This window comes from Melanostigma gelatinosum (assembly GCF_949748355.1).
Source record: "Melanostigma gelatinosum genome assembly, chromosome: 3".
NCBI classification, from domain to species: Eukaryota; Metazoa; Chordata; class Actinopteri; order Perciformes; family Zoarcidae; genus Melanostigma; species Melanostigma gelatinosum.
This window is the reverse complement of record NC_136636.1, coordinates 30,763,596-30,790,362: the sequence shown is the minus strand read 5'-3', so window position 1 is coordinate 30,790,362 and position 26,767 is coordinate 30,763,596. Positions and strand designations below refer to the sequence as shown.

General features: G+C 42.1%; 1 protein-coding gene across 4 annotated transcripts in view; it reads right to left on the bottom strand.

The window, feature by feature from the left end:
• LOC306775199 (dihydropyridine-sensitive L-type skeletal muscle calcium channel subunit alpha-1-like) overlaps window positions 1-26,767 on the bottom strand; it is a 115,686-nt gene that overhangs the window by 59,507 nt on the left and 29,412 nt on the right. For 3 of the 4 annotated variants that reach the window (XM_079265502.1, XM_079265505.1, XM_079265503.1), the window contains exons 9-23: window positions 21,554-21,632; window positions 20,640-20,800; window positions 14,449-14,674; window positions 13,014-13,221; window positions 12,761-12,881; window positions 12,522-12,636; window positions 10,695-10,797; window positions 10,534-10,603; window positions 10,314-10,446; window positions 2,619-2,748; window positions 2,419-2,478; window positions 1,212-1,318; window positions 974-1,061; window positions 769-876; window positions 637-689 (exon numbers count right to left, since the gene is read on the bottom strand). In XM_079265502.1, coding sequence (XP_079121628.1) covers window positions 637-689; window positions 769-876; window positions 974-1,061; window positions 1,212-1,318; window positions 2,419-2,478; window positions 2,619-2,748; window positions 10,314-10,446; window positions 10,534-10,603; window positions 10,695-10,797; window positions 12,522-12,636; window positions 12,761-12,881; window positions 13,014-13,221; window positions 14,449-14,674; window positions 20,640-20,800; window positions 21,554-21,632 — 1,762 coding nt within the window. The remainder of the gene's footprint in view (window positions 1-636; window positions 690-768; window positions 877-973; window positions 1,062-1,211; window positions 1,319-2,418; window positions 2,479-2,618; window positions 2,749-10,313; window positions 10,447-10,533; window positions 10,604-10,694; window positions 10,798-12,521; window positions 12,637-12,760; window positions 12,882-13,013; window positions 13,222-14,448; window positions 14,675-20,639; window positions 20,801-21,553; window positions 21,633-26,767) is intronic. The other variant, XM_079265504.1, reaches the window with a different exon arrangement.

Genomic DNA, 26,767 nt, shown 5'->3' with positions numbered 1-26,767 from the left:
CAGAACAAAGCAAACGAACTGAAGGTGTGAAAACGCCCTGAAACACTGCAACAAAGTTTCAATAACTTTCAGTGACACAAGGCGTCACTTTTAAAGAGCAATACAGATGCGAGCACACGTCTTCGGCGATTGTGTGCGGTAGCCCCTTTCTTGCTATTCTGTAACTGACTTTTTTTAAATTATATTCAATATTAATTATTACACCATTAGACCACCATTACATTTTTCCTCTCGCGCACACCACACTTTGGGAATCCCTGCTGTAAGGCTTCATGAGGGACATGGTCCTAAAAATCCATTCCAAAGAATATGGATACACTTATCAGGCTTGATTGGAAATCATAAACCTAATTTATGTCAATTGCAAAGATTCCATCCACTGATGAAAACCTTAGATGTGGTTAAAAGCCCTGAGAAAAGCTATTGAGAGGACCTTAATTAAAATGACAAATTATTTTGTCAAATGTTTCGTGTTCACTAAATGTTTTATCTAATTTAGTAAGATTCAGTTAAAAGCACTTTGAATTGTGTTTTCCTTTGAACAGTTTTTATACAGAACATTCCAAATATTAAAAACTGAAGCACAGAGAAGTATTACGCAGCATCACTCTTCTAATAACACATTAAAGTGCTTACTTGCATGTTTCCTCAGTCATTTTGTCAGGATCTGTGCAGGCATAGAACTTGCCCTGGGAAGACAAAAAAAGTGTCTTTATACAAATACAGTGCTAAACAACAATTTTCCATCATATTTCTTTGTCTTCTCACTTTGAAAAGTTGGACCCCAATGCAGGCAAACATGAAGTCCAGTAGCATGGTTACCAGTACAATATTTCCAATGGTCTTGACAGCAACAAACACACACTGGACGACATGCTACAAAGACAGAGATGATACAAATGATACGTCAGGCCAGTATTAATTCAAAATTAGGCCATTCAAAACTGCAACTTTATCAATAGACAACTCATACCTTGAGTCCCTTTGCTCTGTTGATGGCCCTCAGGGGTCGGAGTACCCTTAACACCCGGAGAATCTTCACCACAGAGATGGCACTGGATCTAGAGGACACAAACCAAGGCACACTGTATTTACTGGATGTTCACTCTCCGGCAATACAGTGATGTTTATTCGACTGGCGTGGTCATGGCATATGGCAACAAGACAAAGATTGAGCTCTTTGCATGAGAGAGAGGTCAGTCTCCACTTACTCCATGCCCATTGAGAGGAGAGATACACTGACCACCAGAAGATCCAAGATGTTGAAAGAGTTCCGACAGAAAGACCCTTCGTGAAGAATTGCACCATATGTTGTCATCTGAAAAAGAATACTTGTTATCCATTATGAACACCACAACCGTAGTGCTACATATAGCTTATAAATATTAAATAGGGGAGAAAGCCGAACTAAATATTACCAGAGATGGAAAATACGAGGCGTCCGAAGAGACTGAGGTAAATCAATTCAAATGAATATGAAATTGCTATAAATCTTTCATGGTGCCTCTTCAACTCTTAATTGCTTGATGGTGCATTCATTTATTGAAATTGAATTAATAAATGTCAAACAATAACTTGAATTGGTAAACATGAAACAGATATTCACTGATTCTACCTGGTCATATGTGGCTTGATTCATCCATAAATGCTTCATCTATGTGAAAGAAAAGTCATGACACACTGCTTGCAAGAGAACAGAAGTAGCGCCAGCTCTGCAGCTGTGACAATCAGTTACAATCTGCTCGTTCTCAGTTGGAATATATGTCTATCTGAAAAATATGGATGACATTGTTAAAATAATTTAGTACCAATCAAATCCATCTGAAGATGGGTGTCATGGTGGCTCCCACCCTGACTCTCACTCATCTCCTTTAGCCTCACACCTTCTGTGTTCCTCTAGTACAGTGACTTTGGATGCAAATTTGGTAAGGCCTGTTATATTCTTCAGTAATTTGTAATACAAGGATTTCTATGGTTGGTGAATCAAGATTTCATTACATAATAATATACATGTGAGTGACAAATGAAAGGAAACCGCAACATGTAGTGCTGCTAACTACGTGTTTGTGTGCCTATCCTGCGTCCATATGGTTGTGTACGTAGTCAGCAGTTAAGGTGACGCATACCTGACGCAAACACATGGTCAAAAAGCAAGCGTCTCTACCCTTAGAGTCTGGAACTTTATTGGAGTGATGAACACCATTCTTCCAAAGGAGTACGTTTAGTTAATTTTGGTTGAGATCAAGTGACTGTGAAGTCCATAGCATATGTTTAACATCATTTTCATAATCATTCAGTGAACCTTCATGACCTGTAATGAAGCGTCATGATTCATTGTTTCTCCACACCTCTTTGGTTATTTTTGTTCATTTGTCACCCATCTGTATCAACAACATTAACTTCAGTACATGTAATTACCTTGAGCACAATTTCCGCTGTGAACACGGAAGTGAAGACTATATCAGCAGAGGCCAACACCTAAAAATGTCACATTTGTTATATCAATAACAATATCATATCTATACTTACTGCTGGCAATGTGAATGGAAATTGTAATTGTTCAATGGCAATGCAATTTAAACATTTCAATTACAGTGGGACAGACATGCACTTGTCACCTGGTTCCTGAAGGACATGGGGTCGATGGGATCCTCAGCAGCTAAAGAAATAGATGACAGTAGGATGAAGAGGAGGATGATGTTGGTGAAAGTAGTTGCATTGATAATACGATGGCAGAGCTTCCGGAACCTGAAATAGAAAGAACTTGTGAAATTCCTCCAGCAGGCAAGGATACATTTCAAAAACTTCATCAGGAACAATTAAGTTAAATTAAAGCTGCACGCAGCATCGATCGGGCCCTCGCATATTCACGCACTTCGAGGGAACTAGCAGGACTCTGGTCATGCATTTCTGTGACCATCATACACTGCGTGCACGAGTTAAACGATATTTCCTGTGTTGACCATTGGCGTAGCCAGGTCATGTTGCCAGGTCTTAAGCCTTGAATGTTTTGAGTCTACCTCCAAATACAATCATAACTGTCACCCTGTAAAAATCGACAACAAACTGAATGTGTGTGAACACGCTTCAGTGTTAGTCACACAACAGACTGTCAAAGTAAATGCAGGTCGTTTGTTTGTGCAGGCAGCTCTGACAATCACTGCTGAGTGACTCAGAGCTGGAAGAGTCGAGGAGAAATAGGAGAATGTATAGTTCCATGTGGAAAAAAAACATATTTTCGTAAAGACATAAGTTTGAGCCAAAGGGTGAGCAAATGGAGAATAATCTATCATATAACTTAGTCTGGGTGCAGTTTGATTTTATTAAGCAAACTTCACATTTCATGAAATTACTTTACATTACGGCCTGGCTCCAAAACAAACAAAAACAATAAAATTTACTATTAATTCAACTCCACGTACAAGCGGGATTTGGAAACCTTTTTTATCCAATTTGTGCTCTCCAAACATCTTAGTTTGCACATATTTAGATCAGAGAAGTCTTTTTCTCATGGTGTGCCCACAAACCCTTTCAATAAGTTCAGTGTTTGGACCGCTGTCATTATAGAATCCTGCTTACGCTAGTCTGTGTGTCTGGCAGAATTGTGAATATTCACACTTGTTGCAACTTGCAACTATTGCACTTGTTTATGCACTTATTACAACTATTTACACACTTGTCAAACTATTTACACACCAACAGCAACACTAACACAGTAAATGAACTGAAATGTATTTTGTGATGGACTAGTTAGCTACTGAACATGTTCTAAAAAAATAAAAAAAGAAGTTGGACTTGCTGACAGTAGTCATGCACATGGAAAATGTAACCTTTCTGACGATAATGTGCATTGTCTCATTTTCTGGACAGTTCTTTTGCCAGTTGAAGGTTCTTTGCCTGTCAACATGCTCTTCACTCAGCCTGGAACGCCGAGGACTGCAGAGAATGCCTGATGTGCTAAACACTCTTTCTGATGCACAGCTTGTGACAGGAATGGACTGTCCAGAAGTACTGTCTGGCAAAACAAGCACGATTTGGCAGAGTGGCTGAGTGGATCTTCCACCAGGTCAAAGCATCTTCAGTGGCACTTATTTCTTTCATGTGTTTGTCCTGCAGGAATTCACTTATCAGTTGGTCAGCTGGTTGCAAGGGGTCACTAGCCTCTTCTGACCCCTTCTTTTCAGATTTGATGGTTGACAGCAGACTTTTTAGATCAGTTTTCCTTTTGTTTGTCCCTCCTTGACCTTCCTCTTGCTGCTGATGCTGCTCTCCTGTTTGGACCTGCTCCACTGGCTGTACTGAGGCTTCATGACATTTTTGCAAAAGATGTTCCTTCACTTCTTCCTCCATTGCAACAAAAGTGTCCTTGAACCTAGGATCCAGATATGTTGCTGTATTAAGGACAATGTTCAGCTTTGTGTCTTCATATCTTGAGGCAAAGTCTGATTTTATTTGGTCTTTCATGTCACCTGCAATGACGCGTTCTGCATCCCTCTTCTCCAGACAGGAAAATAACTTCCATTTCAGAGGCAGCACAGAGGACAGTGTGGGTACCTTTTCTCCACTTAGCGCATCAGTCAGGTCACTTATCGGGTCAAGTATCTCTCGAACAGTCTCTAAATTTGCTACATCAGAATCTTTTGGCATCAGATGCCACTTCTTTCTGTTTTCTGCCAAAACAGCACAGATAGCTTGTTGCTGTTGACAGAATCGGTCCACATCTCAAAGGTGGAATTCTATGAAGGTATATTTGTGTCTTTATTATGCAAACAAACAAAAAAAGTTTTAAAAGCAAAAAAAAGTTTTAAAAGCAAATATATAAACTGAGAACAATTTATTTGTTAGTTTTGCTTATGAAACTAGAATTTTTGGTTAAAAAATAAAAGCTTTGGTTTTGAATCCAAAAGCTTTGAAACCAAAAGTTTTGGAAAGCCAAAAGCTGAATTGGATGTAGTGGGCGGGGCATACGCTGCTGAATGTATCAGGAGTTTCTATTGGTCGGTTTGACTTGTCTGTCGGTATCTGCTTCATCTAAACACAGACGGGAGGTTACAGTGACATGGAGGTAAGTTGACGTTATACTGCTCTCTTTTGTCAAAATTATTTTATATGTAGCAGCACTTCACTTTGTTTTCATGTTGTTAGTGTCTCTTTTTTTAAGGAACGACATGGAGGGCTGCTGTGTTGACATGAAGCTCTGCTTTCTCAGTCAGCTAGCATTAGCTGACAAGCTAGCTAACGTTAGCAGACAAGCTAACATAGCCATGTCTCAGGCAAAGTGCACGTAACGTTAGCCCACAGTGGGCCCACAGTGGGCCCACAGTGGGCTGACGTTACTCCCTTATCGGGAGCTATAACATCACGTTTGTTAAAATAATTGGTTAAGTTACGTGACATTTGTAGCTGACAAGCTAGCTGACGTTAGCTGGCAAGCTAACTAACGTTAGCGGTGGCTCGTCTGCCTGTATCCGTCCATAGTTAAGCCTTGTAAAGTAACTTGTTTTGCCTTCACTTTGAAACTTCAGAGGTTGAATCATATCTTACTGAGATTGTGACGATTTTACAGATCATTTATACTTCATATTATGTCCTTAAACGGACCAACAGGAGCTCAGGTTGTGAACCTGGAATATCACTTTAAGTCCGGTAACGTTACAAACGAGATTAATTACAAGGATAAACTGAATTTGAGTATTTTGCACCCTTTGTTTTGTGGTGTGAAATAAAACTAACTCTGCATTTTGTTTTGTTTTAGGGAGCCAGGAGCAAACGGCTCAGTTCATCAAGCTGAGGGGGAAGAATGACGGCCTCTTCACCAGGGACAAACATTCAGCAACCGTAGCTTTGAATTAAGACATTAGTCCATTTGTAATATCGCCATTTGACCATCCTATACTTAAGGTTACAGTTACATTAGCTCTACTCCTATATAAAGCCTTTACTAATAGGACAACCAGTAGAGAGGACAATACACTTCTGATGTGTTGCTGTCACACAGATGACAGTTGTGACTGTCACCTTTTTCTTTATTTTATTTAAATTGAAATAAGACATCCATGTAAAGAATTTCTTTATGAATGTGTATATTCTGCTGTGTAAAATTTGTCAATCATTTTCTCAATGTGATTTGGACAATTTTGGCAGTCACCCTCCCCTGGGTGATTGCCTTGCAAGCAAAAAAAGCAACAACTTATAGAAAAAATATGAAATAAGTGTTACTGCAAGTTAATAAACATGTTTGCTGATATTTGTTTTGCTGCTGTTTTTGTTAACTGTCCTCTGCCTTAGGATTGCAAGTATCCAGGCTCTTTTCTCTACTAGAAAGATTGAGAGAGAAATAAATATATATGTGTGAATGAAATAAAACAGTTATTGATAAATACATTTTATTTATAAGAACTATAAATCATTGGAAATGAGTTAACATATCAACTGATTGAATAATTAACTGATTGTTAATTTAGAAAAACTACATTAACAAAAATAATGAATTATTGAATATATGATTGAAAAACAGATTAAAACTAAAACCTTGACAGTTTATTTGTATATACACAGTATAATCCTGAGCAGGCATTCTAGGCACGGGAGCAGCAAGGGGATTGGGGGGGGGGGGCTGGTGACGCAAACAGGAAATCCTCTGTAGCATAGGCCGTCTCATTTCGGAGACCGCTCGGTCCAGCCTTCGTGGTCCTCAAAGGACACGGCCGACGTGGACCGCGAAGGCTGGTTCCCCCGAAGGATGCAGTTGCTGGATTGGGACATAGGCAGTGTTTACAGTGGAAGCAGATACAGAGAGCAAAGTCAAACCGACCAATAGAAACTCCTGGCACATTCAGAAGCGTATGCCCCGCCCACTACACCCAACTCAGCTTTTGGCTTCAAAACGTTTGGTTCCAAAGCTTTTGGATTCAAAGCTTTGGTTTCAAAACTTTTGGTTCCAAAGCTTTTGGCTTCAAAACTTTTGGTTTCAAAGCTTTTGGATTCAAAACCAAAGCTTTTATTTTTTTTAACCAAAAATTCTAGTTTCATCAGCAAAACTAACAAATAAATTATTCTCAGTTTATATATTTGCTTTTAAAACTTTTTTTTGCTTTTAAAACTTTTTTTTTGTTTGCGTAATAAAGACACAAATATACCGCGAGTGTGACGTTTTTAATCCTGCGTGGACCGCCTCATGCTGGAAATTATGCTTTGCAAATAGTCTGATGCTTCCTGTATCCTCTGCCTGGCGCTACAGAACGTGTGCATCATGTTGCGCTGTATGAAGTGTAAACCACATAGTGTAAAAGTCACATAAATTGGATGCTGTTTGTCAGAAAACGCAGATTTCCTTTCGCCAGCAGGTGGCGCTGTGAGTACTAGTGAAAATAAGCTTGTATACATCCTCAGGCCATGAGTGTTATCAAGCATGTGAAGTTTGGGACCGTTTGGAACAAGTCCAACTGAGTTACATCAGATTTTTTCATGGGGAATCACGTAAAGTAGCCGCCCGCTACGGCTAAACGATTCAGTCAAACGTAAAGCTTTTGATAACTTTTAATCACAACGGTCTTGACATGGTACTGACAAAATGTAAAGTGGATCTGATGAAGTCCCTAGGAGGAGTTCGTTAAAGTATAGCGACTAGAAATAGGCCAAAATCGATGGAAAAATGACACATAAATCAAAATGGCCGACTTCCGGTCAGGTTTAGAGCATGGTTCCAAGAGACTTATTTGTAAGCCTCCACAGGATACATCTGGCTACCAACTTTCATACATGTAGTTGGAATGTAGCGCTGGGGCTGCCCTTTTGAAATATTGTAGGGGGCGCTATAGAGGCAATTTAAAACGGCCAAGCCAACAAAAACATATACACTATGTCTTCCTATGACCTACGACACATGTACAAAGTTTCATGACATTTTGAGCATCCCAACATACTAAACCATCAGCTTCCTTTTTCATGGTGAACGATGCGTTGCCATGGCAACACCATGCGACAAAAACTCACAATATTCATGATGATGCATCATCAATGTTTTAAGGCTATCCTTACCAAATTTGAAACTCATCAGGTCACCTGGCTAGGAGGTATAAAGAAAAGTATAAAATATTCTTCAACTTTCAAATCCTTCAACTTCCTCATACTTTCAGCTACAGACACCATTTCAACTTTCAAATGTTGAGAAAACCCTCAACTATTGCCAACAGCTTTTTGATATCTTTTAAACTTTTTGAACTGCAGCAATTTAACTTTTATGATTTTTCAGCCCTTTTCTGACTTTATAATGGGTATGTATTGCGCAGCTTAGAGTGCGTGATGTCACCGCTAGAGTGAAGAGCAGCTTGAGATTCTTGTGAAAAAAACATTTGTATTTTGCCACTGTGTCCACAATCTTCACTCTTCATGCATCATTTCTGGATGTAGAAGTAGCTAATATTGTCCTTGTCGTAGAAAAATTACTGTGGAATCCCACAGATTTCCACATTTGACACGGAAGCCGTTAATTGAGAGGAAAACCAACTTTCTGCTCCATAGAGACCAATGTTATATTTTGCTTCAAAAACATCTTCCACAGAACACGGTACCCTATTTCTAGATCGCCAGTTAAGCCACATTTTTTACACTACAGACACAATTTTTACAGGATCTGTTCTTCAACTCATCCTTCCCCTCAATTATTAATATCGGAGCAATAGGAGCTACGGTTATGGGAGTTTTGATGATTTGTTTGAGAGGTGTTTCCCTGTTTTATCTCCATGAAATGGCTTCAGGCACACAGGTGTTTGCGATTGAGCCAATTAGTGATGTTGATAAACACACAGACACACGCGCACATACACTCCTCTCTCTCTCTCTCTCTCTCTCTCTCTCTCTGTGTCTCTCATACAGTCATTCAGGTCTTAGGGATCTTTAGAGGTCTTTCCCCCCTCCTCCACCCCCCCCCCCCCCCCACACACACACCCCATTTTAAAATAAAAGCCACACACACATGATTTGTTGCAGCTGTTACGTGTTGCATCTTGGCCAATCAGACATGAGTATTCTGCTAAGTTTCCTGATTCGAGTGACATTTACACACACCGCGACACAAGAGGGAGAGACGAGGAAAGACATGGCAGAGCAGGACAACAGTCATGTAAACTGTAAAAGATAAAACATCGGACAATCTCCAAATGAGAAAGTTTGCCAGAGATATCAGAGCCCCTCTCTCTCTCTCTCTCTCTCTCTCTCTCTCTCTCATACAGTCATTCAGGTCTTAGAGACTTTTAGAGGACCCCCCCCCCCCCACACACCCCATTTCAAAATAAAAGCCTCAAAGAGTGAATTCTAATTGAAATGCTTGTGATGAAGCCTGTCATTTAATAACCTCTGTTTATGTGTCAAACATGATGATTATGTCTCCTCCCCCCCTCTCTCCCCCAACCCAGCACCACCCTTTCAAAATAAAAGCCCCATGGATCAACTGTATTTAAACAAGCTCAAAATTTGGCTCTTATTAATGCTCTTACTAATACTGCGACAACTACTACTGCTGCTGCTAATATAGTATCACTACTACTGCTACTACTACTACTACTTCTACTACAATGTTTGCTGTTACTACTATTACTACTACTGCTCCTGCTATTACTGCTACCATCTATATTATTACAACCACGACTGCTATTACTACCACTACTACTATTACATATACGACAACTGCTACTACTACTGCTATTCATGCTACTAAAAGTAGTAATACTACTACAGCTATTGGTACGATGCCTACTAGTACTACTACTGCTACTTCTTCTACTGCCATTACTATTACTACTACTACTACTACTTCTACTACTGCTACTGTTATATCAAATACTACGACCAATACTACAGCTATTACTATGACTGCTGATACTATGTCTTCTACAACTTCTTCAAATTACTAATACTTCTACGACTAATAATACTTCTACTACAACTACAAATATCACTACTGCTACTACTAGTACTTATTCTAATGCTACGAATACTTCTACGAATAATACTTCTACTACAACTTCTACTACTACAAATATCACCACTGATGAAATTTTTTAAGCCACAGAAACCATTAGAACATCAAAATGTTCAGCTCTTTCAGGATAGGGGTGATATGACTTTTCATAGTTGGAATCTTTAAACGTTTTGAATTATTAAGCTTTTTGCAATTTTTTAAAAATTGGATATCTATTTTCAGCAATGTTTTTGCAATTAATTTCAAATTTCAGCATTCCAATGCATTTTCAGCAGGAAATGCATTTTCTAGTTTTATTTATTATCCACCTCAACAACCACCAGAATCTTACTTGTTCTGAGGTCCGAAGATAAAAAACGAGCTGGCTTCTGGCATCGGCACCGCTTCCTCCTTCAACTGCAGATCTGCCATTGGACGAGGTCTAGGGCTTTCTGGGATCTCAGGGTCCTCTTCCTCATCATCACCTACCCAACAGAAAGAGTGAGGTATTAGCAGAAACCTCTCTCACTCAATTGTATGATTAATTACAGTATGGAGGCATTTAGATTTACCAGGAAAGTCTGCTGGAGGGAAAGGGTCCTTGATCTCATTAACATTGGACTCAAACTCGTCGATTTTGAGCTGCAGGTTTGAAAATAAAAGAATTGAAAGTTAAGAAAGGATATGATATTGTTTAATTTACATTGTTGATGTATGCTCTTGGATGCCTCACCTTGGCAGTTGTAGGGATGCCCTCCACACCCTTGGCCCTTTGCTCAGCTAGCTTCTTTGCCAGATTTGCTTTCTCCTCTGACGCCTTGTCAGGCATGTTGGCCCTTTAAATGAACAGTGTTTGATTCAACTGGTTGTTAGCTTGTGGGATGAAAGAAAACTTAATAATTGTACAACTTGAATCATTATGTTCACAATTATATGTTACATATTGTAATTGTAAACCATATTGTATATCGTCCTTGTAGGAAGTATGGATAAGAGTGTGCTTAATAGAAATGATTTACTACAGGGTTGAAGTCATCCCATGCCAGACTGAATGAACCTGCAGGTTGAACACGCAAGTAGCCCTGCAATGCAAGTTAAGTCAATTAAATCTGACAACTTTTCTGTGTAAGCAAACACAGATCTAGAGCTGGGCTGATTGGTCTGTGGCTCGTGGGTGCTTTGACCCAAGGCCTCCTACTGTTTCCTTATACACGGACAGAGTGGAGGGGCCAATGTCAACCTAATGTCCCCGTGGGACTCAACTGGCTCCTAACAATACATTATTGCACCCAAAATACATATATATATATATGTAAAATATATAATAAGTAGTGCTGGGCAAGTTAACGCGATAATTTTGCGTCAATGCATTAATTAATTAACGCCGACAATTATTTTATCGCGCATTAACACATTTTTTAAAATGTATGATTATAATTTGATTTATTTTTAAATTTTTTTAATTGAAAGACAAGAGACAATACATAGACATAACAACAAGAGGATGACAGTGGGATAAAAGCCAGCAAACATCCTATAGTCAGTTTATTATTATTGTAACAGACTGTCTCATGTTTATCGTTTTGTATTGGAGATATGATGTCCCTTCAGGGTTGCCGTAGAGAAAAGGCGACTTCCGCTGCTCTCCCTGGAGACTACTGGACATCGCTGCGGTAAAGTCAGCAGACACTCAGATCTCCGTGGTCAACTCAGCAGACACTCACATGTTAGTGCACCTCTACGCTGACATTCACCGTAAACGCATTTAAACGCACAGATCGGGAGCGAGCGAAGGACTTTGAAAGTTAGCGGAAACATTAACGTGAGACAACATCCGGTTTCTTCAGACCAACATCCGGTTTTCAGAATAAGATGCCAACAAAGTATGAATTATATTCACATTAAGTATGAAACATGCTACCTGCATCTCATGAACCAAATGTTATTGCACTTTTGTTCATATAGCAGTACTTTTAAAATAAAAGTGAGCAATACACTACTTTTCAATTCATTCTTGAACTTTGCCATAACAATGCGATTAATCGCGATTAATCGCAAAAACTTCATGCGATTAATCACGATTAAATATTTTAATCGTTGCCCAGCACTAATAATAAGTGATTCATTTTCACTCAAATTCAGTGAATTTAGTCATCCAGTGTTTTCCGAGTTGGGAATCTTCAAAGATTTGCTCTTATGAAGGATCCTTAACAGTGACTAATGAGTCAAATGTTTTTAGTATAAGGTAGGACATAAAGACTTTTGACAAAGTCGAAGTATGATTCTTCAGTGCTGACTGTAGCGACTCCTCATGGTTGGAATGGTAAAGACTTCAATTATATCTACCCACAGTGCTTTAACTCTCCCAATTAAAGCTTGCATATAATACAAAATACACATTATCATGGCTATTCAACATAAATATCAATCCCTGCTGTGTCCCCCAAAGTGTGAGAAAAGACCACCCTCTCTTTTTCTCATGCTCCATCTATCTGAAAAATCAGGGGTTAGGGTTTTGATGAGCTACAATGTTTTATTTTGAACATTTGGGAAGACTTACCTGAGAGCTTTCTTGCGTATTTTCTCCTCTGCTTTCTCTTTTTGTGCCAAAGTCAGAGACTCAGCCTCTGCCAAGTTATCAACAGCAATGGCCAGGAAGACATTTAGAAGGATGACTGAATGAGGGGGGAGTCAAAGATTATTACAGTAATTGAACTGAAATTGTGGTTGTCATGGTTGGAGTTCAGTGTTGGTTCAAGGCACACACACAGAACAGACACAAACACTTGATAAGGATACAATTTCCACAGGCAAAGAGGATGATGAAGTAGATGCTGACTAGGATACCAGGCATGCTGGGTCCTCCATGAGCCATGATACCATCGTACATGACAGCATTCCAGTCCTCACCAGTCAGGATCTGAAACGTATATCATTTAACAATAATAAAGAGTACAAAGTAATTGTGAGATATTTCAAAATATAATAACTTCGTTTTTGAAAAATATATATATATTTTTCAACATTTTATGTTTAGTGGTTTTGATTGTACCTGAAAGACAGTGATGAGGGCCTGAGGAAAGCTGTCAAAGGTGCTGCGGGGTTTGGGTTGGTTGGGGAAGTTGAACTTCCCTCCAAACACCTGCATACCCAGCAGGGAGAATATGACAATGAAGAGGAAGAGGAGCAGCAGCAAGCAGGCGATGGAACGCACCGAGTTCAAGAGAGAAGCCACCAGATTACTGAGCGATGTCCAGTATCTAGGGCACACAACATCAATTGAATAATTGCATCGGTCGAGATTACATACAAAGTCTATGCACAAACGCGATGAGACTGGCGCGCCGCGATTTTGCGATGGCGCGGCGGACGCGTTTTTTGCGTTGGACGCGTTTTTGCGTTGTACGCCGCAAAATCGCCAACGCGCGAGTTGAAATTTTTCAACTTCTGCGAAATAATCACGTGACGCTGTGGCGCGATAGCCTATCAGCGTTGAGTTGCTCCCCCCGTCATCACTGACTTCCTGCCGTTGTTGAATCAGGAAATAAATCCTGTAGCCGTCTGTGTTCACCCAGAGCTCTACGATACCTTATATCAACAGAGACCGGACCAAACTATGTGTATACATGAAACATGAAACAATGAATAGACGCTGCCGTATTTACGTCTACATGACGTTGTTGAGTGCTGGTGGAGCTGCTACGATGTTAGCATAGCCTAGCACCGATCCATCAGAGCTCAATTGAGAAGACAAGTAGCCTACAAATCGGTATCATTACGTAGTTATTTCGGAGTCCCTTTTTGTCGGAGAAGACAAGTACAAATCGGCATCATTACGTAGTTATTTCGGAGTCCCTTTTTGTCGGAGAAGACAAGTACAAATCACCATCATTACGTAGTTATTTCGGAGTCCCTTTTTGTCGGTTTATTGCCGTTGAATCACAGCCAAATCAGTTTATTTTGTGTTCCTACAGCTGTAGTAAACAGCGACCGGTGGCTTGCTAGACAGTGAATACAGCTCGATACAATCCACGGAGCTCCTCTGAACAATATTATGAACCAGATATGACGGCGTTTGGCATTCCGACGTTTGAGGGACTTCCACAACACGTACAAAGCAGCAATTGTCCTTTCACGGTTGAAAGCGGAAATAAATGGCGGCCAGGTGAACGGCTTCCAGTCGATAAACCACGGCCCCTCTCCGGCGCTACGCGATTTTGCGGCGTTTGGTGTGAACACGACTGGCGGCGCGGCGCGTTGGACGCGATTTTGCAGTGCGTCAAAAAATCAACGCGACCGGTGTGAACGCAGCATAATACCTCAAATAACAAGATCATGATCGATCATTCAAGGGCGAAAGACAAAATTGTAAGGCGCAATGAGATATTAGCAGGGTTGGTAAACATGTTTTGCCATCAGATATTCCTGATGAAGACTTCATACACAACTACATACACATTACACATACCAGCTGATCGCTGTCTCACCTGGTGACTTTGAGCAGGCGGAGCAGGCGTATGCAGCGCAGCACAGAAATGCCCATGACTGACATGACGCCCATGTGGACAAGGATGAGCTCCATAATGCCGGTGGACACCACAAAGCAGTCAAAGCGATTGAAGAGGGACATGAAGTAAGAGGGCAGGCCGAGAGCATACATCTTCATGAACATCTCAAGTGCAAACATAGACAGCAGCAGCTTATTGGCATTGTCTGTTGATGGTTGGAGTCAAGAAGAGAAAAGACAATAGACAAAATGAGAGATGATAGAAAAAGACTATCAGGAATCAACAGTCTGCAAAGAGTTTGGAGTGCCACATAAATCATTTTATATATGTTTAGGAGTTAATCTGAATAATTAGCCTTTGAAAACAGTTCAGAAAGTGATTTATTTTCTATTGCATTAATTATATATTATAGAAAATAACAATGTACTGTTTAAATACAATCAATAATTCAAAACTGATGCAACAAAGCAACGCGATGCAAAAAACAGTTTTTATGGTGCTTTATCAAATTGAACAAACAGCACCTTACTGAATCAATTTAGGTTCCTCTTACATTATTTTTAATTTTGCAGTTATGAATGAAAAAACTCAATCAGCTGCATCTTTCAACATTTACGAGAAACTAAAGTAAAAAACTGTAGTAAATGAAAACTTGTTTACAGTGAATTAGTGTTCACAACCTGTTGCAACAACCTGAAAATGAGATTAGTAGCAGAAAATATGGGATGTTGATTAAAATGACACATCACACTGCTGTAACTAGGGATCGGTTTGTGTGTTGTGTGTCACATAACTCCTTCTGTCCTATTCCCCAATCCCCTTCAAACTTTCCAGTGTACTACACAAAGCAGCAGTATATAACAGTAGAAAAAAACAGGTAACGCTTACAGCTTTCCTATTACCTCCTACAGTCATTTATATGGTTATGTGGGTCTAAATTCAAACTAAGTGCATGAAAACCGCATTGGAAATTATTTACTTTTCAGTTCAATAATAATAATACATTTCATTTATTGAGCGCTTTTCATAATTCTCAAAGACACTTTACATTAAAATCATATAAAAGAAAGCTATACACTACAATTTAAAAGTACATAATATCGGTCACACATTAAAAGCAGTTCTGATTCAGTGGGTTTTGATTTGTGATTTGAATGTGGAAAGGTCAGTGCAGTCTCGAATGTGTTTGGGGAGAGAGTTCCAGAGGGAGGGTGCAGCTATGGAGAAGGCTCTGTCCATGTCCGGTGCTTGGTCCTGAGTGGAAGAGACAGGAGGTTGGCATCAGAGGAGCCGACGGGATGGAGTGTGGTGGTGAAGCAGGTCGGTGAGGTAGGAGGGGGCCTGATTGTGGAGGGCTTTGTGAGTGAGAAGGATTTTGTATTCCATCCGTTGGATCTGGGTGAGCAGGCGAGCAGCAGAGTTCTGGATGTACTGGAGTTTATTTAGGCCTTTGGATGATGTGCCGTGAAGAATGCTGTTGCAGTAGTCAATTCTTGAGGTGATGAAGGCGTGGATCAGAGTTTCAGCAGCAGATGAGGAGAGTGATGGGCGGAGACGGGCCATGTTTTTTTAAGTGGAAAAAGGCAGTTCTGGTGAATCGGTTGACGAGGGGTTCAAAGGAGAGGTTGCTGACCAACATGACTCCGAGGTTGCGGATGTGTGGGGAGGGAGACGGAGTGGAGTTGTCGATGGTGAGGCTTGTGACAGGTTTTAGTGAGGGATTTGGGACCGATGATGATCATGTCAGATTTATCGCAGTTCAGTTTGATGAAGTTGGTTTGCATCCATGATTTAATGTCAGTGAGGCAGCTGGTGAGAGTGGAGTGAGTAGCAGTGGTGATGGCTTTTGTGGAGATGTAGAGTTGGACATCATCGGCGTAACAGTGAAAGTGAAGTCCATGGTGACGGATGATGTTACCAAGAGGTAGCAAGTAGAGGATGAACAGAAGAGGACCAAGCACCGAACCCTGGGGGACGCCTTGAGACAGAGGAGCAATGGAGGAGGTGCAGTTGTTGATGCTGATGAACTGATGTCTGTTTGTGAGATATGATTTAATCCAGGAGAGAGCAGTTCCGGTGATGTTGAGGGAGGATTCGAGGCGGGAGAGAAGGATGTTGTGGTTGATGGTGTCAAAAGCTGCAGTGAGGTCGAGGAGGATGAGAATGTTGAGGTGACCAGCATCTGAAGAGAGGAGGTCGTTGGTGACTTTGAGGAGGGCTGTTTCAGTGCTGTGCTGTGAGCGGAAACCGGATTGAAATGGCTCGAACAGCTCGTTGGAGATGAGGTGGGCTTTAAGTTGTGTGGCGACAATGCGTTCCAGTATTTTTGACAGAAAGGGAAGATTGGAAATGGGACGGAAATTGCTCATGGTGTCGGGGTCAAGTCCAGGTTTTTTGAGGATGGGGGTCCCAGCAGCCAGTTTAAGTGTGTCGGGGACTGAACCGGAGCTGAGGGAGGAGTTAATGATGACTGTGATGAGTGGTGAGATGGCTGGGAGACAGTCCTTCACAAGGTTTGATGGGATGGGATCCAGGATACAGGTGGAGTTTCTCATTCCTGTTGTGAAGTTCTGCAGTTCCAAAGGGGACACAGGGGAGAACTGAGAAAGGGGCTGAGGGATGGAGGAACTTAGCACATTCTGATTGAGGTCAGTTTTGTCAAATATCAGTAGTTTTTAAAGATGAACTCACTTACTGTGGAATATTTTCAAGGGATTTATCCAAAACTTTATTATCAAAACTCTGTAAGGGTCAGATACATTATCGGATCATGCTGTTGCATGACTGGTGTTTTTGAAATCTTTACATTTAATGCATATTTTAGTTATTTTAGTTATTTCAGTTTTAAGCAACATGATATTTAATGTTTGTTCGACCGAATTTCATACAGGTAGGTGAAACCGAAAGTTGGGGCTACTCAATAGGGGCGCTATAGAGTCAATTGTTCATACCTCAGCTAGACACCCCAATCAGACAGCTATTTTTGCCACGACAGGCTTGCGTGCCAAATTGCTAAACCGTGCCAGTATCCCAAGAACCTCCTTTTCCCCTTGAAAGAGAATAAGAATAAGAATTAAAGCTGCAAGCAGCGATGAACGGGCCCTCGCATCTTTGCGTACATTAGGGGTACTTGCGAGACCTCAGCTTACGCGGCCGAGAATGTCTGCGGCCATTGGACAACGTGGCCGTGAGTTCAATGTTTTTTCCCTGCTTGGAGTATTTGACCCTGGAAATTCTGTTTTGCAAATAGTCCACCACTTCCTGTAACCACTGTGGCGCTAAACAGCGTGTGTCAACATGCATTCCATCCATCCATTTTCGTCCGCTTATCCGTGGTCGGGTTGCGGTTGCAGCAGGCCAAGACTGGCTGACCCAGACTTCCCTCTCCCCGGCAACATGTTCCAGCTCATTCTGGGGGATCTCGAGGCGTTCCCAGGCCAGCTGGGAGATATAATCCCTCCAGCGTGTTCTGGGTCTTCAAAGGGCAGCCCTGGCGGAGGCCAACACCCACCGGGAACGTGTCTGACTTATTGCCGAGAATGCGGACACAACTCCTACTGCAGTCATACAGAGACCGGATAACCCGTTGTAATGGGTCCGGCACCCCGTACTCCAGCAGCACCCCCCACAAGAACCCCAGAGGGACCCGGTCGAAAGCCTTCTCCAAGTCCACAAAGCACATGTAGACTGGTTGGGCAAACTCCCAGAACCCCTCCAGTAGTCTTGCGAGGGTAAAGAGCTGGTCCACTGTTCCACGGCCGGGACGGAATCCGCATTGCTCCTCTTGGATCTGAGGTTCGACATACAGTCGGAGCGTCCTTTCCAGCACCCTGGCATAAGCTTTCCCCGGGAGGCTGAGTAGTGCGATACCCCGGTAATTCGATCACACTCTCCGGTCCCCCTTTTTGAAGATGGGAACCACCACCCCGGTCTGCCAGTCCAAGGGCTCTGATCCCGACCCCCATGCGACATTGAAGAGGCGTGTCAGCCAGGACAGCCCAACTATGTCTAGCGCTTTCAGCATCTCAGGGCAGATCTCATCCACCTCGGGCGCCTTGCCACCAAGGAGCTTTTTAACTACCTCAGCGGCCTCTGCCAGGGATATGGGTGAGCCTCCCCCTAGGTCTACAGGCGCTGCCTCCTCTGCAGAGGACATGTTGGTCGGGTTTAGGAGTTCCTCAAAGTGCCCCCCCCCCCCCACCTGCTGAGAACAGCCTGGGGTAAGCCCTGCTTTCCCTTCCTGAGCCGTCGGATGGTTTGCCAGAACCTCCTTGAGGCCAACCGAAAGTCCTTTCCCATGGCCTCCCCGAACTCCTCCCATTATGTTGCTTATATCAAGTGTAGACAACATCAGACAAACAACATATTGTTTGTCAAATAATGCTGATTTCCTTTTGCCATTAGGTGGCGCTTTGACTTAGATGGAGAATTGGCTTGTAGACATCCTCAGGCCATGACTGTTATCAAGCATGGCAACTTTGGGACAGATTTGAACAAGTCCAGTGGAGATACATCAGCTTGCTGTTTCATGGGGAGTCACGTAAAATGGCCGCCACACCACGGCAACACCATTCAATCAAACGTAAAGCTTTTGAGAACTTTTAATCACAAAGCTCTTTAGATTGTACTGACCAAATTTGAAGTGGATCCTCAAAATTCCCTAGGAGTTCGTTAAAGTATAGTGCCTAGAAATGGTCAAAGATGAATGGAAAATTCACACTAAAATCTAAATTGCAGACTTCCAGTATAAGTTAGAGCATAGTCTCAACATACTTTTTTTTAAGTCTCCATGTGATACATGTGCCTCCTAAATTTCATACATCTAGGTGAAATGTACCGCTGGAGCTGCTCTTTTGAATATTAGTAGGGGGCTCTGTCAAGGCAATTTCTGATAGAAAAGGCAAAACCCCATACAAGTTATTTATGTTTATCACCTTTGACATAAGAGCAAAGTTCCATGACTATTTGATCATCCTAAGCCACAGAAAAATCAGCTTCCTTTTTATGATGAATAATCCATTGCCACGGCAACATGTTTTAACAAAAACTCACAAAGATTCATGAAGTATCACCAATGTCATAAGGCTTGCCTCACACAATTTGAGGTTGATCAGGTCAAATGGCTGGGAGGAGTACATCAAAGTATAAAACATGTCGTTTCCTTTTGCCAGAAGGTGGCGCTTTGACTTTGTGAAAATATTGTCACGGAAATGTGCTCAAGCCTGAACTAGCATCATCCATAAGAAACTTGGGGCGGATTGGACAATGTACCTTGGAGTTACAACAACTCCCTCTTTCATAGCCAATGGCACAAAATGGGAGCGAAGATGGCGTATGCCACGTCAAGGTTGTTAACCATTTTGAAAAGTCTTCTTCATAAACGACTTTAAATCATCCTGACCAAATTTGATGTTGATCGCGTAAACTCTGTAGTTTGTTAAAATACAAAGCCTGAAAACGTAGTTTAATGGGAGTCGCATAAAATAACCGCCACGCCACGGCTACGCTATTCCACCAAACGTAAAGCCTTTAATCAGGAAGGTCTTTGGATTGTATTGTCCAAATTTGAAGTGGCTCTGACAAAGTCCGGAGGAGTTCGTTAAAGTATAGCGACTAGAAATCAAGGGAAAACTCACACAAAAATCTAAATGGCCGACTTTTGGTTGATTTTAGAGCATGGTCCCAAGAGACTTTTCTTTAAGTCTCCATATGATACATGTGCCGACCTGATTTCATACATGTAGGTTAAACGAGGCGCTGGGGCTGCTTTGTTGAAATTTAGCAGGGGGCGCTATCGAGGCAATATATAACGACCAAGCCAGAAATCCACATGAGATCTTTAATTTCATCACCTACGACATATGTACAAAGTTTCATGAGTCTTTGAGTGTGCCAACTCACAGAAAAATCTGCTTGCTTTTTCATGGAGAACAAAGCATTGCCAAGGCAACAGTTATCCAAAAACTCACAATATTTATGATGAACTATTATCAATGTCTTAAGGCTTTCGATCTAAAATTTGAGGTTGATCTGGTGAAATGGCTAGGAGGACTACATCAAAGTGTAAAACTTGTCATTTCTCACTAAAATGAAGCTGATTGATGAAAATGATCTGGTACTAAATGCAGGATGAAATGCATGAAGGCATGAGAGGTGTATAAAGCGCTGACCTTGCCAGTTTGTGAGTCTCTGGGACTGTTTGTGGTGTTCCGTTGCAATGGCCAGCGTATTAAGAAGGACGAGCATGATCACCCACCAGTAGAACAGTTTGGACTTCACATACACTCTGCATTTACGGCGTAACCAACGATTCCACTTACGAGCCATTTTACTGCACAAAAGACAAAGAAAGACAAGTTGAATTCCGATGAATGCTGAGTCTTCATAGTGGCCCTAAAAAGGAGCATGACTTTTAAATTACTTTGATGACCCCCTCTTTATTGTTATGGAACACATAGATGAGGTTATTCACGTCCCTGTATACATGATGCTAGTATCCCGGTTACTGATTACTGCATGGCATTGGGCATGGGTGATGAGAGGAAATACAGACCATGTTAACCTTTCCTGCTTTAGCTTCCAGACCGTGGATGATAAGCCCACCTGCAAGGTTTACTCAAGGACATTTACACTTGATACCTTTACTCCTTATTCTTTTTCTGCTCCGATCGCCAACACCTGTCGGCTCTGAGCCCATCCACTGTTACACACACTACACATTGAGCTATTTCTTACAACTATATTTCTCATAGTCACTGTCACTTCCAGTAAATGAAGGGTCGTCAACCACATAAGACGAAACTCATTTTCTTGCTTGAGCTATTGCCATTATTTGGGTTTCTAGCATATGCTGGGATCTCAACAATAGGATGAGGTTTATCCAGATTTGTAAAATCAGGATATAATGTTTGCATGTTCAAACACAAAAACTGGATCCTTCAGAAACCCGATCAGAACCAGTATACTCATGTCCATGTTAATACACTCAGTTTAATAAAAGGAGTTCCGAAAGTATGATACTAAGACTTTTAAAATGTTGACAATATGTGAATAAATACATTCTGCTAAACAAGGCAATACTGACTAGTAATAGATGATCATCTGCATGGTGTCCATTTTGTTGACACTTCCAGTCTCTGATCCATGTTCTGTGTTGAGCAGGCCTGATGAAAAGAGACAAACACACACACAGAACAGGTCTTTAGATCATGTTAAGATCAGTCTACATATTCTATGTTAGTCTTTGTCAGGAGATGATATTTAGGTCAGGTAACTGGCTTTCTATTACCAGTTCTATCTCTTCTATATCTGTGCTCAGTGTGTGAAACGTTCCACTGATGTGAACAGAACAACATGTTTCACACGTTCATCTACATGTGTGTGTTGAGTCTTCATCACAGTCAGAGCATGTGATGCAGCGCTACTCTTCATCACTATGATGCAGCTCTACTCTTCATCACTATGACCCAGCTCTACTCTTCATCACTATGATGCAGCTCTACTCTTCATCACTATGATGCAGCTCTACTCTTCATCACTATGACCCAGCTCTACTCTTCATCACAATGATGCAGCGCTACTCTTCATCAATATGATGCAGCTCTACTCTTCATCACTATGATGCAGCTCTACTCTTCATCACTATGATGCAGCTCTACTCTTCATCACTATGATGCAGCTCTACTCTTCATCACTATGATGCAGCTCTACTCTTCATCACTATGATGCAGCTCTACTCTTCATCACTATGATGCAGCTCTACTCTTCATCACTATGATGCAGCTCTACTCTTCATCACTATGATGCAGCTCTACTCTTCATCACTATGATGCTGCTCTACTCTTCATCACTATGACCCAGCTCTACTCTTCATCACCATGATGCAGCGCTACTCTTCATCAATATGATGCAGCTCTACTCTTCATCACTATGATGCAGCTCTACTCTTCATCACTATGATGCAGCTCTACTCTTCATCACTATGACCCAGCTCTACTCTTCATCACTATGATGCAGCTCTACTCTTCATCACTATGATGCAGCTCTACTCTTCATCACTATGACCCAGCTCTACTCTTCATCACTATGACCCAGCTCTACTCTTCATCACAATGATGCAGCGCTACTCTTCATCAATATGATGCAGCTCTACTCTTCATCACTATGATGCAGCTCTACTCTTCATCACTATGATGCAGCTCTACTCTTCATCACTATGATGCAGCACTACTCTTCATCACTATGATGCTGCTCTACTCTTCATCACTATGATGCAGCTCTACTCTTCATCACTATGATGCAGCTCTACTCTTCATCACTATGATGCAGCTCTACTCTTCATCACTATGATGCAGCTCTACTCTTCATCACTATGATGCTGCTCTACTCTTCATCACTATGACCCAGCTCTACTCTTCATCACCATGATGCAGCTCTACTCTTCATCACTATGACCCAGCTCTACTCTTCATCACTATGATGCAGCTCTACTCTTCATCACTATGATGCAGCTCTACTCTTCATCACTATGATGCAGCTCTACTCTTCATCACTATGATGCTGTAACTCAGAGGTGATGAAGGTGACCCAGCTCTACTCTTCATCACTATGATGCTGTAACTCAGAGGTGATGAAGGTGACCCAGCTCTACTCTTCATCACTATGATGCTGTAACTCAGAGGTGATGAAGGTGACCCAGCTCTACTCTTCATCACTATGATGCTGTAACTCAGAGGTGATGAAGGTGACCCAGCTCTACTCTTCATCACTATGATGCTGTAACTCAGGTGATGAAGGTGACCCAGCTCTACTCTTCATCACTATGATGCTGTGACTCAGAGGTGATGAAGGTGACCCAGCTCTACTCTTCATCACTATGATGCTGTAACTCAGAGGTGATGAAGGTGACCCAGCTCTACTCTTCATCACTATGACCCAGCTCTACTCTTCATCACTATGATGCAGCTCTACTCTTCATCACTATGATGCAGCTCTACTCTTCATCACTATGACCCAGCTCTACTCTTCATCACTATGATGCTGTAACTCAGAGGTGATGAAGGTGACCCAGCTCTACTCTTCATCACTATGATGCAGCTCTACTCTTCATCACTATGATGCTGTAACTCAGAGGTGATGAAGGTGACCCAGCTCTACTCTTCATCACTATGATGCTGTAACTCAGAGGTGATGAAGGTGACCCAGCTCTACTCTTCATCACTATGATGCTGTAACTCAGGTGATGAAGGTGACCCAGCTCTACTCTTCATCACTATGATGCTGTAACTCAGGTGATGAAGGTGACCCAGCTCTACTCTTCATCACTATGATGCTGTAACTCAGGTGATGAAGGTGACCCAGCTCTACTCTTCATCACTATGATGCTGTAACTCAGAGGTGATGAAGGTGACCCAGCTCTACTCTTCATCACTATGATGCTGTAACTCAGAGGTGATGAAGGTGACCCAGCTCTACTCTTCATCACTATGATGCTGTAACTCAGAGGTGATGAAGGTGACCCAGCTCTACTCTTCATCACTATGATGCAGCTCTACTCTTCATCACTATGATGCAGCTCTACTCTTCATCACTATGATGCTGTAACTCAGAGGTGATGAAGGTGACCCAGCTCTACTCTTCATCACTATGATGCTGTAACTCAGAGGTGATGAAGGTGACCCAGCTCTACTCTTCATCACTATGATGCTGTAACTCAGGTGATGAAGGTGACCCAGCTCTACTCTTCATCACTATGATGCTGTAACTCAGGTGATGAAGGTGACCCAGCTCTACTCTTCATCACTATGATGCTGTAACTCAGGTGATGAAGGTGACCCAGCTCTACTCTTCATCACTATGATGCTGTAACTCAGAGGTGATGATGGTGACCCAGCTCTACTCTTCATCACTATGATGCTGTAACTCAGGTGATGAAGGTGACCCAGCTCTACTCTTCATCACTATGATGCTGTAACTCAGGTGATGAAGGTGACCCAGCTCTACTCTTCATTACTATGATGCTGTAACTCAGAGGTGATGAAGGTGACCCAGCTCTACTCTTCATCACTGTGATGCTGTAACTCGGAGGTGATGAAGGTGACCCAGCTCTACTCTTCATCACTATGATGCTGTAACTCGGAGGTGATGAAGGTGACCCAGCTCTACTCTTCATCACTATGATGCTGTGACTCAGAGGTGATGAAGGTGACCCAGCTCTACTCTTCATCACTATGATGCTGTAACTCAGGTGATGAAGGTGACCCAGCTCTACTCTTCATCACTATGATGCTGTAACTCAGGTGATGAAGGTGACCCAGCTCTACTCTTCATCACTATGATGCTGTAACTCAGGTGATGAAGGTGACCCAGCTCTACTCTTCATCACTATGATGCTGTAACTCAGAGGTGATGATGGTGACCCAGCTCTACTCTTCATCACTATGATGCTGTAACTCAGGTGATGAAGGTGACCCAGCTCTACTCTTCATCACTATGATGCTGTAACTCAGGTGATGAAGGTGACCCAGCTCTACTCTTCATTACTATGATGCTGTAACTCAGAGGTGATGAAGGTGACCCAGCTCTACTCTTCATCACTGTGATGCTGTAACTCGGAGGTGATGAAGGTGACCCAGCTCTACTCTTCATCACTATGATGCTGTAACTCGGAGGTGATGAAGGTGACCCAGCTCTACTCTTCATCACTATGATGCTGTGACTCAGAGGTGATGAAGGTGACCCAGCTCTACTCTTCATCACTATGATGCTGTAACTCAGGTGATGAAGGTGACCGAGCTCTACTCTTCATCACTATGATGCTGTAACTCAGGTGATGATGGTGACCCAGCTCTACTCTTCATCACTATGATGCTGTAACTCAGAGGTGATGAAGGTGACCCAGCTCTACTCTTCATCACTATGATGCTGTAACTCAGAGGTGATGAAGGTGACCCAGCTCTACTCTTCATCACTATGATGCTGTAACTCAGAGGTGATGAAGGTGACCCAGCTCTACTCTTCATCACTATGATGCTGTAACTCAGAGGTGATGAAGGTGACCCAGCTCTACTCTTCATCACTATGATGCTGTAACTCAGAGGTGATGATGGTGACCCAGCTCTACTCTTCATCACTATGATGCTGTAACTCAGGTGATGAAGGTGACCCAGCTCTACTCTTCATCACTATGATGCTGTAACTCAGAGGTGATGATGGTGACCCAGCTCTACTCTTCATCACTATGATGCTGTAACTCAGGTGATGAAGGTGACCCAGCTCTACTCTTCATCACTATGATGCTGTAACTCAGGTGATGATGGTGACCCAGCTCTACTCTTCATCACTATGATGCTGTAACTCAGGTGATGAAGGTGACCCAGCTCTACTCTTCATCACTATGATGCTGTAACTCAGAGGTGATGAAGGTGACCCAGCTCTACTCTTCATCACTATGATGCTGTAACTCGGAGGTGATGAAGGTGACCCAACTCTACTCTTCATCACTATGATGCTGTAACTCGGAGGTGATGAAGGTGACCCAGCTCTACTCTTCATCACTATGATGCTGTCACTCAGAGGTGATGAAGGTGACCCAGCTCTACTCTTCATCACTATGATGCTGTAACTCAGAGGTGATGATGGTGACCCAGCTCTACTCTTCATCACTATGATGCTGTAACTCAGAGGTGATGAAGGTGACCCAGCTCTACTCTTCATCACTGTGATGCTGTAACTCAGAGGTGATGAAGGTGACCCAGCTCTACTCTTCATCACTATGATGCTGTAACTCAGAGGTGATGAAGGTGACCCAGCTCTACTCTTCATCACTATGATGCTGTAACTCAGGTGATGAAGGTGACCCAGCTCTACTCTTCATCACTATGATGCTGTGACTCAGGTGATGATGGTGACCCAGCTCTACTCTTCATCACTATGATGCTGTAACTCAGAGGTGATGAAGGTGACCCAGCTCTACTCTTCATCACTATGATGCTGTAACTCAGAGGTGATGATGGTGACCCAGCTCTACTCTTCATCACTATGATGCTGTAACTCAGGTGATGAAGGTGACCCAGCTCTACTCTTCATCACTATGATGCTGTAACTCAGGTGATGAAGGTGACCCAGCTCTACTCTTCATCACTATGATGCTGTAACTCAGAGGTGATGAAGGTGACCCAGCTCTACTCTTCATCACTATGATGCTGTGACTCAGAGGTGATGAAGGTGACCCAGCTCTACTCTTCATCACTATGATGCTGTAACTCAGGTGATGAAGGTGACCCAGCTCTACTCTTCA